Here is a 14,369-nt window from a genome sequence, read left to right as displayed (position 1 = left end):
CCTGACATCCCTTTTACCCGTCTAATTCCAACTATAATCGATCTCGGATATCTTGTCCCTTTCCGCCGTCAGCACTTAGGTCACTCAGACCACTTAGTCTATCTCGGCTGCTCGTCCATCCAGTTTGCCCAGCTTACTCGGATAATCCCGGCTATCGTCGATCCCAGGCATCCCATTTCGCTCCGACATCAACACAGGTTCAAGTCTTCCCGCTACAGGGGAAGGCTATGGTTATGTCTCCACGCCTCACTTTGTCATTGTTACAAATTTTTCACTCACAGCTAAACGACAAAGGTAACGTACAAAATCTAGTCGCAGAACAGTTATACGGCACATCATCGCTGTCTTCTAGATGCTACTCTAGTGATGTAGATGTCAGCAGGATCCAGGTTTTGTCCTCTCCAGATACCATCATAGTCTGCTCCCCTGTCAGAAGGAATGTTCTCCCTTGTAGATATATCAATTCCCATACAGATACAAGCTTTCTCTCCTGACTCGCGCATATTGAAACTACTACTATTTTCTTTTCTTCTTAACCTTCATCAGAGACTAATTTGAACGTCAGAGTGATCTGTCGGGACTTTTCGATATCAACTAACCTGTTTATTTGTGATGATCTTTCAGATTTTCATCCTACCGTGATTGAGATGATATTTGTTTGATTGGTGGATTGACTGTTGACAATATTTGACTTGAACTGTATGCTTTTCTGTGTCAATAATTGATCGACGATTATTAAGTGGGCATTCTTCGCGTGGGCATTGGATCGTCCATCCTGTCGGCGGTGCCAGCGCCACTGACGCCGGCGTCAGCCGTGACGCCGCCGTCGCTTTTTCCACTCGGAGGTCTGACCGAAATCTACACGTGGCTGCAGTTGCGACGGGGCGGCGTCATTCACGCACGTACCCATGCCCTGCAGCGGCAGTGCGAGCTGGGACGGGCAGTCAGGCGGCGACGTGTGGCGTGCCACCGCCCCCACCGCGTAAAGCGCACAGTTGACGGCAATTTAAATGCGCGTGGAGAATTAATAAATGCAGGCGAGGGGCACGTGGGCGGCGTACGTGTCGGGTGCCGCCCACCTCCACTGCTGCCCAACAGCTGCGCCACCAGGAAGTGCGACGGTCACTAGCTTGAGCTTTGAAGGAGAAGAGCAGTGGCATGTTTGTAAATGGAAGGAAAGGAGTGGGGCATTTTAGTCACTGGAATCGAGTTAAAAAGCTCGAGGACGGAGGCTTCGAGTCTCCACCACACACTCGCCCAGTCTCTGTTTTGCGCGCAGGCTAGCGAAGTCTCTCGATCTCCCGTCTCTGTCCAGTCGCTGGAATTACCGGCCGGCATTTTGCTAATTAGGAAGCCCATGGCGATCGCTGCTTCGATCTCCTGCCGATTACCTCACGGAATCTCCGGCGACGGCTGTCTTCTCGTCTTTCGCCCGCTCCCCGCGCGGGTCGCCTGCTGCGCGGATGCCTTGCGCCGGAGGAGATCCACCGCGGTGCGTTTTGTGCTTAAGGAGGTGGACAGGGAGGAGGGGAGTAATGGACTGATCGGGCATTCATCCCATTTACCCGGATGAGCCCAGTTATCGTTGGTCTCGGGTATCCGCATCACTTCAACGTCAGTGCCCAGGTCACTTATTGCTCGGCCTATCCTGGTTTATTCAGTTTGTTCGATTCACTCAGACTACTCAGTCTACCCGGTCGACTCATCCTGACGTCCCTTTTATCCGTCTAATTCCAACTATAGCCAATCTCGGGTATCCTATCCTTTTTCACCGTCAGCACTCAGGTCACTCAGATCACTTAGTCTATCTGGGCTGCTCGCCCATCCAGTTTGCCCAGCTTACCTGGATAATCTTGGTTATCGTCGGTCCCGGGCACCCTATCCCGCTCCAACATCAACACAGGCTCAAGTCTTCCGGCTAACAGACAAACACAGTACAGATAACCAAGCATGTGAGCTATCGTACAGGGAAAGGCTATGGTTATGTCTCCACGTCTCACCTCGTCATTGTTGCCAATTTTCCATTCACAGCTAAACGACAAAGGTGACGTACAGAATTAAGCCGCAGAACAGTTATAGGGCACATCGTCGCTGTCTTCTAGATGCCACTCTACTGGTGTAGATGTCAGTAGGATCCAGGTTTTGTCCCCTCAGATACCACCATAGTCTGCTCCTTTGTCAGAAGGAATGTTCTCTTTTGTAGATATATCAATTCCCATGCAGCTACAAGCTTTCTCTTCCGACTCGTGCATATTGAAACTACTACTACCTCCTCTTCTTCTTAACCTTTGTCGGAGACTGACTTGAGCGTCGGAGTGATCTGTCGGGATTCCTCAGCACCAGCTAATCCGTTCGTTTGTGGTGATTTTTCAGATTTTCATTCTACCATGATCCGCTAAGATTGAGATGGTATTTTTCTTGATTAATGGATTGACTGTCGACGGCATTTAACTGGAACATTGTGTATGCTTTTCTATGTCAATTTCTAATTGATCGACGATTATTTCCGACTTGAATCGGTGTTAATAACACTCGCTTTTCTGTTTCAATAATTGATCGGGCCACCACATGTTTTTTTTAAATATTTTAATGTTATAATGCGGTAAACGTTTCAGATGCTCTAGGTGGCCATTCTTCGCGTGGGCATTGGATCGTCCATCCTGTCGGCGGTGCCAGCGCCACTGACGCCGCGTCATCGCCGCCATCGCTTTTTCCACTCGGAGGTCTGACCGAAATCTACACGTGGCTGCAGTTGCGACGGGGCGGCGTCATTCACGCACGTACCCATGCCCTGCAGCGGCAGTGCGAGCTGGGACGGGCAGTCAGGCGGCGACGTGTGGCGTGCCACCGCCCCCACCGCGCAAATCGCACAGTTGACGGCAATTTGAATGCGCGTGGAGAATTAATAAATGCAGGCGAGGGGCACGTGGGCGGCGTACGTGTCGGGTGCCGCCCACCTCCACTTCCGCCCCCAGCTGCGCCACCAGGAAGTGCGACGGTCACTAGCTTCATAGAGCTTTGAAGGAGAAGAGCAGTGGCATGTTTGTAAATGGAGGGAAAGGAGTGGGGCATTTTAGTCACTGGAATCGAGTTAAAAAGCTCGAGGACACAGGCTTCGAGTCTCCACCACACACTCGCCCAGTCTCTGTTTTGCGCGCAGGCTAGCGAAGTCTCTCGATCTCCCGTCTCTGTCCAGTCGCTGGAATTACCGGCCGGCATTTTGCTAATTAGGAAGCCCATGGCGATCGCTGCTTCGATCTCCTGCCGATTACCTCACGGAATCTCCGGCGACGGCTGTCTTCTCGTCTTTCGCCCGCTCCCTGCTGCGGGTCCCCTGCTGCGCGGCTTCCTTGCGCCGGCCGTTCCGGAGGAGATCCACCGCGGTGCGTTTTGTGCTCAAGGAGGTGGATAGGGAGGAGGGGAGTAATGGGGGTGGCTACGTTAAGCTGGGCGATGCTCTGATTAAGGGGCGCGAGGAGGCGAAAGAAACAGAGGAGCTGCGAATTGCTTCGGACCGTCGGCCGGAGGAGAGAAAGGCGAGGAAAGAGGCGGAACGTCGGACGTACCTGATCGCGGCGGTGATGTCCAGCCTCGGCATCACCTCCATGGCGGTCGCAGCCGTCTACTACCGATTCACCTGGCAAATGGAGGTCGATCTCGATTTCGTTCCATTCGATCCCTAATTTTCCGTTCAATTTAGGTTGTGACAGAGGGTTTGATTTGTGTTATAGGGAGGAGAGGTTCCGGCGACTGAGATGTTCGGGACCTTCGCTCTCTCCGTCGGCGCGGCGGTAAGCGGCGACTGAGAGGTTCCCCCCTTTTCCTTTCTTGGCCGGAGCGACAAAGTAAGAATTGGTTTGGTGTCCAGGTGGGGATGGAGTTCTGGGCGCGTTGGGCGCACCGGGCGTTGTGGCACGCCTCGCTGTGGCACATGCACGAGTCGCACCACCGCCCACGCGACGGCCCCTTCGAGCTCAACGACGTCTTCGCCATCATCAACGCCGTCCCCGCCATCTCCCTGATGGCCTACGGCTTCTTCAACCGCGGCCTCCTCCCCGGCCTTTGCTTTGGCGCCGTAAGCCCAATTTAATCACTAAATTACTTTTATTCATTAATTTAATCACCCACTTAATCCTCGGTCCATCCGAATGGCCGCGATACGTATTCGACGTGGCGGAAATCTACAGGGCCTAGGGATTACGCTGTTCGGCATGGCCTACATGTTCGTCCACGACGGGCTGGTCCACCGGCGATTCCCGGTGGGCCCCATCGCCAACGTGCCCTACTTCCGCCGGGTGGCCGCTGCCCACCAGGTACCATGCGCTCTCCACCATCGTCGCTGATTAACTAAATGCGTGTGTATGATTTTTGTGTGGCTCGTAGCAGATCCACCACATGGACAAGTTCGAGGGGGTGCCTTACGGACTGTTCTTGGGCCCCAAGGTGATGCCCCGCCTCGTTATCTTGGGTAGCGAACAGGACCGCAGATCTAATCTCCTCGTCTTTTGCTGCAGGAGCTGGAGGAGGTGGGTGGCCTGGAGGAGTTGGAGAAGGAGATAACCAGGAGAAATAAACTCTACAGCAGCTCCAATTAACCTCAGCAGCAGCTGAAGCTTGATTTTCATTTCCTCGCCTTTTTTTTGTTTTGTTTTGTTTTGTATGTTTCGATTCAGTAGTCTGTGCCTCGGATTTCCGTAGTTGAAGAGAAGAAAATATACAGTTTGCTGTATAGATTGTAATTGCAGTCGAATTTGATGTGTTTGTTTTTAATGGGCATTCTATCAAACAGACTGCATGCGTTGAGCTTCTGCTATTTAACTAACTGATAGTGGAGAGGGAGGCCTTGTGTTGCATGTGAACTTGGGTGGAAAAAGGCCTTGTGTTCATGTGAACTTGTATAGAGATTTGTGAGCTGTAGATGTGTCTCAGATGGTTCAGGGAAAACGAAGATAAATTAAGAAAACGAAGCAGCATTTTACTTGTAGGTTGATTGCAACTTGTTAGAGGAGCCGGCGAAGTGGGAGCTGGCTGGAGTAGCTCCGGCGCAGGAGATCCGGCGTCCGCTCGTAGCCGGCGAACACGTCCTCCCATATCTCTGAGAAAGCGCGGAGGATGACGACGTGGTACCGCGGCGAGTTGAGCGCCAGGAAGCGGCAGAGCAGCTCCCGCAGCTCCGCGCCGCCCACGATCTCCTTCTCCACGATCATGTCCAGCATCGAGCGCCGGAACTCGCCCATCGGGTCCGCCGTCTCCTTCACCACCACCACGCTGTCTTCGACTCCGCGGCTCTCGCTCCTCGCGCCGCCCCCGCTCCAGCCTTCGCCGCTCCTCTCCAGCTCGCCGAGCTGGCGGAGTAACTCGGAGACGCTCGCCGGCGTGCTGGCGGACGCATGCACCGGCCCGGTGCTCTCCTCGTCCTCGTCCTCCCCGTCGGAGGAGGAGGACGATAAGGCGGCAGCGACGGTGAGGGTGGTGTCAACGGAGGATTCCTCGACGGCACCGGTGCGCGCCGGCGAGGTGAGCTTAGCGGTCGACACAGAGACGGACTTGGAGTCGGAGCAGGCTCCGCAACCTAAGCGGAGCGAGAGCAAGCCGCTGCTCCACCTCCTGAACGCGCTCGTGCCCATCGACTCCTAATATTGCCTCGCGATGCCTTCGCCTCATCTCACGCTCGATCGCGAGTAGAAGGCGAAGGGATCATTGGTCCGTACCGGAGTCGTCGCAGTAGCAGGTGGCAGTTGCTCGCTAAATCGCATGGTGGTTGAAGGTTGGAGATGGATTTTGTTGTGCAGGAGAAGAAAAAGGATTGAGTGAGACAAAAGATTTCAATTATAATAGCTCGACAGCGAAAGCGTGGTTGCCATGATGGCTACCTCCCCAACGCCCAGACGCCTCAAGTCCATCTATCTGCAGTTGCTCGTCCCACCGACCTACCGGTGCTGCACTACCAGCCATATCACTTCCGCTACTAATTAAACAAATCAGCTAACAACTCTGTCAGTTGAACATATATATGTGGGACAAGTCGATCTTCCACCATCTCTGTCCATAAGCTAATCTACAACATGCCGCCAAGCAAATGTGATACGGCGGATCTTTTAGGACATGATGTGATAAAAGAATAATTATTTCTGAAACATAAATAAGTTGGTTACGATGCAGTAGATTTATAGAAAAGAAAATTAATTACGATCGTGTGAGATCGCTAAAGTGGTGGATCTATTTTTTTAGAGAAGATAAAAAAATAATTAATGAATCATTCGATTTGACAAATTAAAGGTCAAGATTAATAGTCAAGAGTTAATAGTTAGATTCGATATGACTGATCCTGTCTTAAATTTTATATGGTTGGGACAACCTAATCTTCTTAGTGTTTGTTCATCTCGATCTCTCTGCTGCTCGATTAAATCGGCCTTTATGTTACTGGGCCACTTCGATCTCCCTGCTGTTCGATCAAATTGGCTTCTATGTTACCAGGCCACCTCGGTCTCCCTGTTGCTCGACCAAGCCAACCTCCATATTACCAGGTCACCTTGGTATCCCTGTTGTTCGATCAAATCGGTCTCCATATTACCGGGCCACCTCAACCTCTTGTTGCTCGACCACACTGACTTCTATGTTACCAAGCCACCTCGCCCTCTCTGTTGCTCGGTCGCTCCGACCTTCATGTTATTTGGTCATCTCGAGCTCCTTGCTATTCGTGGACGAGCTCTCTGTGTCACTCCGCCACTGTTCTTGCCCTTTCTCTACTAAAAGGCAGCCTCGGGACGTTTAGCTATAAAACACTCACACATGCGAGTCATACCATAAGAAGGGGATGGTTACTAGACCGTCAGGTTTCCACTTATTCAAGTTTCTATTATCGGTTAAAGGACAAGAACGGTTCGCATGCTCAAGTCTCTTAGCAGTTACTAAGTCTGTAAGTTCTGTCTTGTAAATGCTTACCTATCTGCGCGCTTGTTAGGAATGTGCAGAACCTGTCTCTTTAGATACCTCGCTTCACCGTCATGCATTTCCGTGAATATATAAACTTCGGCACAGGTACAAAAAAGCTCTCTGAAATTTTCTACATCTTCAAGCTTTTACTACTTTTTCTTTCTCTTCATTTCTGATACTAACTTGAGCGTTGGAGTGACCCCACCAAAATCTTCGATGGCCAGCTAACCCTCTTTGATTTAGTATCTTTCTCTTTCAGGTTCGTCCATGAGGTTTATCGTGATCTGTGTGACATAATCGTTTGCGTCTGATGGGGATTGATCGGCTATTTCATATCATAAGAGTGATTTAGCCTGCAGTTGAAGTAAGGAAACGGCCACGTTTATAGATATTGACTGACACAGAGATGGAAGAAGGACGTAGGAAGGAAACAACACTAAAAAAGACACAGTCCGCTACGTTATTGGAGACATTAACTAACCACAGAAATGCATGCGTTTATTTTGCTTGGTCCTGATCAAGAAACCTATTTGGCAATCTGCTGTCGCGGCGGCGAAGCAGGGGAGAAGGCGATCGCCCTCCGAGGAGGCGATCCGGCTACCTCAAGCGGCTGGGGGGCCGCTGGCTTGGCTCCGTGGTCGGAGAGTAGCAACCGGAAGGTCCAATTAAGCACGTCGGGAGCGAAGCCACGGTAGAGAAGGAAGACGTCGTGCCAGCTCGGACGCTTCACGTAGGCGTCACCACGGCAAGCCCCGGCCACCATCAACTTCGCCAACTTCTCCGTATGCCCGCCGCTCGGAGCCGCCTACCTCAAGATCAAAACGAGACACGATGACCATTTTTTCCCCCAAGGCCAGTAGATTAGAGAGACGGGCTCACCTCTCTCTCTTCTTTCCAGTGAATCTCCGTCCCCTCCTCCAGCATGAAGTTTCTCCTGTTGCTGTCGTCGCCGACCCATCCATGGGTTGCGATCGTGATGCCCACATCATCTCTCACCTCGAACCTTAACGTCTCGTAGAAATTTATCACCGCCGCCTTTGCCGCCTGAAAGTCGACCACTGGTCTGATATAACTTCAAGCAAAAACCAGAGCATCAAGCGTCGATAAGTTCAGTTTCAGTACTCACTGCAAAGAGGCTCATCTTGGGCATGGGAAGCCAGCTCTCCATGGACGCATCGACGAGGATTCGACCGCGCGTTTGCCTCAAGAACGGCAGGGCAACATACGTCGGATATACATTGCCCCAGAAGTTGATATCCTGTCTCACCAGAAAAAAAATGGAAGATAAAAAACATAGTCGCACAAGGTCGAAGCACTGTTCTGAAAATTGTCAGTGGTTTCTACCATCATATGGGGGAAAACGGAAGGGTCAGTGGCCTCCTCGAGGTAGAAGTTATGCCCCAAGCTCGCAGTGTTGACAAGGTGATGCACTGCGTGAAAATGGAATTGGAACAAGAATCTCACGCTCGACAGTTGAATAGTAATACTTACAGTGGCCAAAGTAGTTTATAGTATCATATATGAATCTTCTGCACTCCTCTTCCTTGACAACATCTGCAGCCATGACCAGGACATGCTTGGCCCCCAGCAGTCTAGCGTTGTCGCTGATTCCCCATAGTCGGTGTTCCCTCCTTGCGACCAACACCAGGTTTGCTTTCCTCCTTGCATACTCGTACGCTAATTGCTAATGTTTACAAGTTAAACATAAACATAATTAACAGGGAAAGAACCTGCTGTTCGAATCAATTAAGGTCTAGCAATAAGTTCAGCTGTGTATCTATGCGTGTGTGTACCTCTCCTATTGCGGAAGAAGCTCCGGTGATGACGACGACCTTGTTCTCCATGTTGTCCCTGTTCAATGTCTTGAAGAACCACTCGAGGGCGTGGATGAAGGAGAGCGTCGGCCATGCGAAGGCCAGCATCACCATGCTCGCCGGAGGCACCACGAAGTTCAGGATGCTGCCCACGAGATCCATCGATTGATGCTACTGCTGTCGCTGCCACTAGAGGAAGAACAGATGAGGAGGACACAATTAGTAGACCTCGCGGACGAGATAAGAAGGGAGGACAGAGTGAGATGTAGAGTTCTGATGACAGAGAGACGTAGGAAGTTGGCGTTTGCGAGGCATGCACACACACGTTGTGGTGGGAGGAGGAGCAGAGTGCGACGAGTGTACCTCCAATTGTAGGGACATTTTCGTGTCCGGCCCGGTCCGGTCCGGTCCGGGCTCCGGAAAGAGAGAGAAAGCCGGATAAGAGTTAGATGACGCGCAATCTCTGTTTCCGATCCGGTCCGTTCATTCGAACGTCATCTCTGACTTCAGACGATTGCTCTGCTGTCTTGTCCGTCCACGTGTTAAAGTTGTCGCCTACTGGCACTGGCAGCAGCTTTTCTGCACGTGTCCTGAAACTCAGTCTCTTTCAACCTAAGAATTTACAATTTATTTTGTACACGATCATTTACAATGTACCTCGGACCCGATCGGATCTCCTCCTCTTTGGTAACGTCATTCTTCTCTGACTCCGCCCACTTGCGAGCGAGAGAACAGCGTGGAAAGCAAAAGATAAAGCTGCCGCAGCGGCCTCTCCGATCCCATGGCTCACCAGAAGAAACCCTAACCCCGCGCTGCTCTTTCTTTCGCTGCTTCTTTCGTCATTTGCAACAATGGCGGATCGCGGAGTGCGGGGATCCGTCTCCGCCGGCCGCCGTGGCCCCATCCTCCGCCGGACATGGTGCTGCTCTTTCTCTTCCTCGCCCCGCAGTCCCGAACACCTTCGGCGGTCCCGATCCTCCCCCAGTGGGGAAGTGCGTCCCTCGAAGCCCCGACACAAACCTCCCCACGCGGGCTCCTTCCACAGCTCCCCTTCCCCCAGCAGCAAGCTCGGACTCGGCATCATTGACCCTCGCCGTATTCTCTCGCCCGGCAGGGTCTCTCCCATTGATTCCGACGCCCCCCTTGGCCCCCTTCCGGTGATTGCGGACTCCACCTCTTTCTCCACGGTGGCCGCTGAGTCTGAGCCTGAATCTCCAGATCCGCCGCCAAAGGAGCGGTCTTTGGTTCCAGATACGATGGATACAAACCCTCGGATTTGGGTGAGAGAGAGATCTTCGGACATGAGGCTTTACTTGAAAGGCAAAGATGAAAAATGCTTTCTACTGGAGCTGGATTCGAGGGTTCTGTGCGAAAGCAGCCCTTTTTTTGCAGCTATGATCGTGGGCTCTAGTCGGGAAGTCTCGGATACTCAGTCTACGAAGATTGAGGTTACTGGTATAGAGGATGTGGATGTGTTTAAGGAGACAATTGAGCTGATGTATGCAAAGGATACTACAAGTTGGCTCGTGAAGGCAGGGGTCTCCCGAGCAATTGATATTTTAGAGGTCAGAATGCTGAGACTTTCATATTAGATCAAGATTTATATGCGGTTTTGATAGTTGCCTTAGCTTCTGGTCTTCATGAGCACAGAGAGCTTCTGTTACCATTTCTACTTTCTAGATCACTTTGCCTTCAGTATCTAGGAAATTGTGATTTTGTATCTATTTCAAGTCAGGAGCACTACTGAATATCGAGTGATGTAGTGACTTTTGAGCATTGTCTGCTTCAAAAACTTTGTGTGTTTGCGACATGCTCAGAAAACACATGACACCCAGAAAAATGACCAGATTGATCACTAGAAAATTAATCTCCCAATAGGTTTTCTAATGTTTGTTGTTGTTAAACACTGTTTTTAAGACATTGTTAATCATGGGCGAAGTGAACATATGTTTTACAGCAGATTTGAAGATTGTGGGACTTCAGTAGGGTTATGTTTGTTCACCCATTACATTGATGGATTTGGACTTTTCTTATGGTTCTTGAATTGTTCAAGAATTATCAAAAGTTTTTGTAGTGCGAAGTTACTGAAAAAAGTAGTGTGAATTTTGGGGACTTTCTTATGGTGGTTGCGAGATAGACTGGCATATTCTATTGTCATTTATTTGGGTTAGTTAATATTGAGAGCATGTTATCAAATCCTTCCCAGATTTTACATAATGGTGATAAATGTCTGAATTTTACATAACGGTGATAAATGTCTGAAATTTTTCATGAGTTCAGTGGCACATGAACTAGGGTTTGGCAATCAAGTATGATGAGACATCTATGGAATAATTTCTCAAAGGACCTTAAATGTAAATGGCACTTCAATTTATGATGATGCATAAGACTTTCCAAATTTTGTCAGCATTTAATTGTTTGACAAGTAGCTCACAATTTGAAAAACCCTTTCACGCAAAAACTACCTTGTATACTAAAGCACATTAATATTTCAAATTGAAAACTAGGATATTTTGAAATGTGATTATAATTCATTATTTATTCATATTTTATATTCAGTAACACACTTTTGGTTGATAGTTTTATATGTTTGTCTTGTGTATTGGCTTTGAACTTTTTGTTCTTGTTCTTTAGGTATGTACAACAATAATGTTTGACAGAGGTATCAGGTTCTGTCTCAGTTATATTGAGGCTGTTCCATGGACTGAGGCTGAGGAAGAGAAGTTGAAGAGGTTGTTTGCAAGGTGTAAATTTGATGAGGCAGTGCGCCGAGAAGTATTATCCCGATTGGATCCACAAGATTGTAACTACTCAGGTGATCTTGCACTACGGCTGATTCAGTCTGTCACAAATGCAACAAATAGTAATGCAAGAAAGGAGATGAGGTCTTTAGTGAATGGCATTCTGTCCAAGAGCTCAATTTACCAAAAGGACCCTGTCGGGCTTAACAAGGACAGCCTATATGATATTTGCCTTTCCTGTTTAGATTCCCTGGTGAATCTCTTTGAAGATGCCTCGAACTCAATTCCTATCGATCAAACTATAACCAGGAAAGAAACCAAGCCTCTGATCGAAAGGGTCTCTAGGCAAGTTGAAAACCTTAATTGGCTGCTAGAAATTCTGATAGACAAGGAGATGGCAGAAGATTTTGTGGGTTTATGGGCTAACCAAGAGAAACTAATCAGTTTACATGAGCGAGCTTCGCCCATGGTGAGGTACGAACTCAGTCGGATATCAGCAAGTGTGTTCATTGCACTCGGCAGGAGGAGGCTGCAATGTCCGGCTGGGATCAGATTCAGCATTCTCCGATCATGGTTTAGACCTATGCTACTGGATTTCGGCTGGTTACAACGTTGCTCAAAAGGGCTGGATATGAGGATGCTGGAGGAGAGCCTAGGCCAAGTTATTCTCACACTGACGCTGAAGCAACAGCAGGTTCTATTTGAGGAATGGTTCCGCTGCTTTGCCAGGCATGGCAATGAATGTCCAGATTTGAGCAAGGCTTTTCAGGTATGGTGGCGAAGATCATTTGTAAGAACCTCCGAAGCAACTAGATGATTTCTTCTTATTAACGATAGAGAAATGATACGATGTGAGATCCATTGTATGGATGTGGAACCCATGTCTATAGTGTGTCATGTTGCATTTTCATATGGTGTTTTCATGTAGTGTATCATTGCTCTTAATTATATCGCGAGTGTTTGTGTGATGTAAGTATATCGTAGACAAACTTGTAGTAGAACTGAATAATGTGTTGTTTTGAGATAGTAAGATAGGATTTCAAGGGAAACATGGTAGCTGGTGATGTAGTTCATGCCTATATTAAGATCAACTAATCGTTCGGTTAACTGTTGTAACCTTTACAATGTTCCACAATATTTATAAATCCAATTCGATTCAAAAAAATCACAAATAAATACAATTGTTTCCTATTATTTTTAAAAAGCAATTGATTCAAATGGACATAATACTTATATATATAATCTTATTTTTGTTGCTTTGGTTTCATCTTCTGGGCAATTAGAAGTTTCTTCAGTATCCTCAACATCGCCGCTAGACCAGGCTTCCGCCGCCGCAGCGATCTGTTGCTCGGCTCCTCCATTATCGCCGGCACCAGCAGCAGGCGGTGCTCCTTCTTCGTTATCGGATTGCCTCCCTCGGCTGGCAAACGCAGCGCCTCCATCCCCACCGACGACCTCCTCCCCCTCCTCCTCGATCCCGTCTCCTCCACGCCGTCGTTTACTCGAAAGAGCTCCTCGTTCAAGTCCTCCCACAGCATGTCCATCCTCTCCTCGCACTCCAGCACGCCCTCATCGTCGTCGTCGCCCCCGCAGTCGCTGAGCACAGGGGATCTCGGCGTTCGCTTCCATGCGGTGGCGACGTCGTGGGCGCCGCCTTCGGAGAAGCTTCGCCGGAGGTGCCCAGGGTCTGCCTCCGGGGAGTGGAACCAAACGGAGGCGGGGAAGGAGCGGAACAACGGCGGGCGGGAGCCTTCGTTGGGCAGCTGATCTGTCACAATGATCGGGAAGCTGAACTCTTCCATCTCGATCTCTGTCTCGATTTCTCGCCTCTCTGTCTCTCCTGCAATTATATATTGATTAAGGCAGGCTAACGAAGGCAGCCACAGGGTTGACTAAATGGAAGGCAGAGTTGGTGTAGTTAGGCCTACCGCCTAATGATTAGATAATCTTGCACCATGATTATTCTCAAATCAGTCGCCGGAATGAGCGGGAACAATGGGTCACAGAGTTAGACTTAATGGAAGGGAAAGTTAGAATAGTTAGGCTTACTGCCTAATGATCATGTATCATACCGTAATAATTCTCAAATCTGCCTAATAGTTTATGATCGATCCATTAGTGTTAATACTATTCGCCCGAACAATGATTGTTATGGGTAGGTATAATTGGATCCATAAGATTAAAATCTAGTCCAATTAGATAACACGTTAGATAAAAGATTTGACTCCAGGACTAACTAGTTTGGTCCCACATTCCGACTTCATTTCGTGCTCATGCTCCTAACTCTTAAAAGGTGATTGGGATCATACCAGCCTTGGCAACCAGCGCGGATCGGAATCCAAGGCCCGACTCAACATCCAGTTTAGTTCAAGATCTCACATCCGACCTCATTCAAAGCTCAGTTTTGGTTCGACACCTGACTTAAAGCTCCAAGTCCAAACTACCCCACCGAGTCTCCTCCCAGCCATACCAAGCCTCGCCTCGACCTTAAGGTCCGTCTCAATTAACTCCACCTCAAGCTCTCTCTGCTGCCCGCACTCCGCCTACTTAGTATCCTATGTCACACTCAATTGACTCTGCTCTCTTCATTCCCTCATTTAACTTGGCATGCCGCCATCAGACAGACACGTGCAATGATGTGATATCTTAAGTAGCTTATCTACCCCATTAATGTGACATGATAGCGCAGTCTGAATCAAGCATGGATGATAAGATCCTTTGCTACTGCGGGTGATGGGATGTTTTCCTTATCAACAATGAGACACCCCCTCCACTGAGGAGACATTCTCAATTAAGATATGAAGTCTCTCTCCCATAATTCTATATAATGGCTCCGCCTTCTGCGCACATAAAATCAAAAACACATACTTCTTTCTAC

The 14,369-nt window shown here is 49.1% G+C and overlaps 5 protein-coding genes across 5 annotated transcripts; 2 read left to right on the top strand and 3 right to left on the bottom strand.

Moving 5' to 3' along the window:
- The first annotated feature begins 2,872 nt into the window (after window positions 1-2,872).
- Window positions 2,873-4,818, top strand: LOC141816838 (beta-carotene hydroxylase 2, chloroplastic-like). The gene is given in 7 exon segments (XM_074704567.1): window positions 2,873-3,322; window positions 3,324-3,650; window positions 3,732-3,791; window positions 3,869-4,075; window positions 4,188-4,313; window positions 4,387-4,443; window positions 4,515-4,818. Coding segments are annotated over 7 exon segments (1,131 nt in total). The 5' UTR covers window positions 2,873-3,049; the 3' UTR covers window positions 4,596-4,818.
- A 112-nt stretch (window positions 4,819-4,930) lies between these two features.
- Window positions 4,931-5,773, bottom strand: LOC141816840 (uncharacterized). Its single transcript, XM_074704568.1, has one exon. It carries the CDS (start codon window positions 5,625-5,627, stop codon window positions 5,001-5,003), a length of 627 nt encoding a protein of 208 aa, XP_074560669.1. The 5' UTR covers window positions 5,628-5,773; the 3' UTR covers window positions 4,931-5,000.
- A 1,544-nt stretch (window positions 5,774-7,317) lies between these two features.
- On the bottom strand, window positions 7,318-8,912 carry LOC141816851 (11-beta-hydroxysteroid dehydrogenase B). The gene is made up of 6 exons (XM_074704581.1): window positions 8,730-8,912; window positions 8,428-8,620; window positions 8,281-8,366; window positions 8,063-8,194; window positions 7,816-7,980; window positions 7,318-7,741 (listed from the first exon to the last, which is right to left on the bottom strand). The coding sequence occupies exons 1-6, from the start codon at window positions 8,910-8,912 to the stop codon at window positions 7,463-7,465; spliced, it is 1,038 nt and encodes a 345-aa protein (XP_074560682.1). The 3' UTR covers window positions 7,318-7,462.
- Window positions 8,913-9,451: 539 nt separating this feature from the next.
- On the top strand, window positions 9,452-12,610 carry LOC141816841 (BTB/POZ domain-containing protein At2g13690). Its single transcript, XM_074704569.1, has 2 exons — window positions 9,452-10,315; window positions 11,385-12,610. Exons 1-2 carry the CDS (start codon window positions 9,602-9,604, stop codon window positions 12,306-12,308), a joined length of 1,638 nt encoding a protein of 545 aa, XP_074560670.1. The 5' UTR covers window positions 9,452-9,601; the 3' UTR covers window positions 12,309-12,610.
- A 112-nt stretch (window positions 12,611-12,722) lies between these two features.
- LOC141816842 (uncharacterized) lies at window positions 12,723-13,293 on the bottom strand. Its single transcript, XM_074704570.1, has one exon. The coding sequence runs from the start codon at window positions 13,291-13,293 to the stop codon at window positions 12,736-12,738; it is 558 nt and encodes a 185-aa protein (XP_074560671.1). The 3' UTR covers window positions 12,723-12,735.
- Window positions 13,294-14,369: the final 1,076 nt, after the last annotated feature.

This window comes from Curcuma longa, unplaced genomic scaffold (assembly GCF_044706935.1).
Source record: "Curcuma longa cultivar G26 ecotype Majalengka, Jawa Barat unplaced genomic scaffold, ITB_CL_G26_1.1 contig_18397, whole genome shotgun sequence".
Lineage (NCBI taxonomy): Eukaryota > Viridiplantae > Streptophyta > Magnoliopsida > Zingiberales > Zingiberaceae > Curcuma > Curcuma longa.
Note: the sequence above shows the minus strand (reverse complement) of the source record. Positions and strands in the feature narration are given on the sequence as shown.

What these genes read in the sequence shown, in the direction of transcription:
- LOC141816841 (XM_074704569.1), top strand. Translation starts at nt 9,602, where the DNA reads ATGGCGGATCGCGGAGTGCGGGGATCCGTCTCCGCCGGCCGCCGTGGC. An exon ending in GAGCAATTGATATTTTAGAG is followed by an intron (nt 10,316 to 11,384) that starts GTCAGAATGCTG and finishes CTTGTTCTTTAG; the next exon opens with GTATGTACAACAATAATGTT.
- LOC141816851 (XM_074704581.1), bottom strand. Translation starts at nt 8,912, where the DNA reads ATGGATCTCGTGGGCAGCATCCTGAACTTCGTGGTGCCTCCGGCGAGC. An exon ending in CTTCTTCCGCAATAGGAGAG is followed by an intron (nt 8,621 to 8,729) that starts GTACACACACGC and finishes TGTAAACATTAG; the next exon opens with CAATTAGCGTACGAGTATGC. An exon ending in CCGTTTTCCCCCATATGATG is followed by an intron (nt 8,195 to 8,280) that starts GTAGAAACCACT and finishes CTGGTGAGACAG; the next exon opens with GATATCAACTTCTGGGGCAA.
- LOC141816842 (XM_074704570.1), bottom strand. Translation starts at nt 13,293, where the DNA reads ATGGAAGAGTTCAGCTTCCCGATCATTGTGACAGATCAGCTGCCCAAC.
- LOC141816840 (XM_074704568.1), bottom strand. Translation starts at nt 5,627, where the DNA reads ATGGGCACGAGCGCGTTCAGGAGGTGGAGCAGCGGCTTGCTCTCGCTC.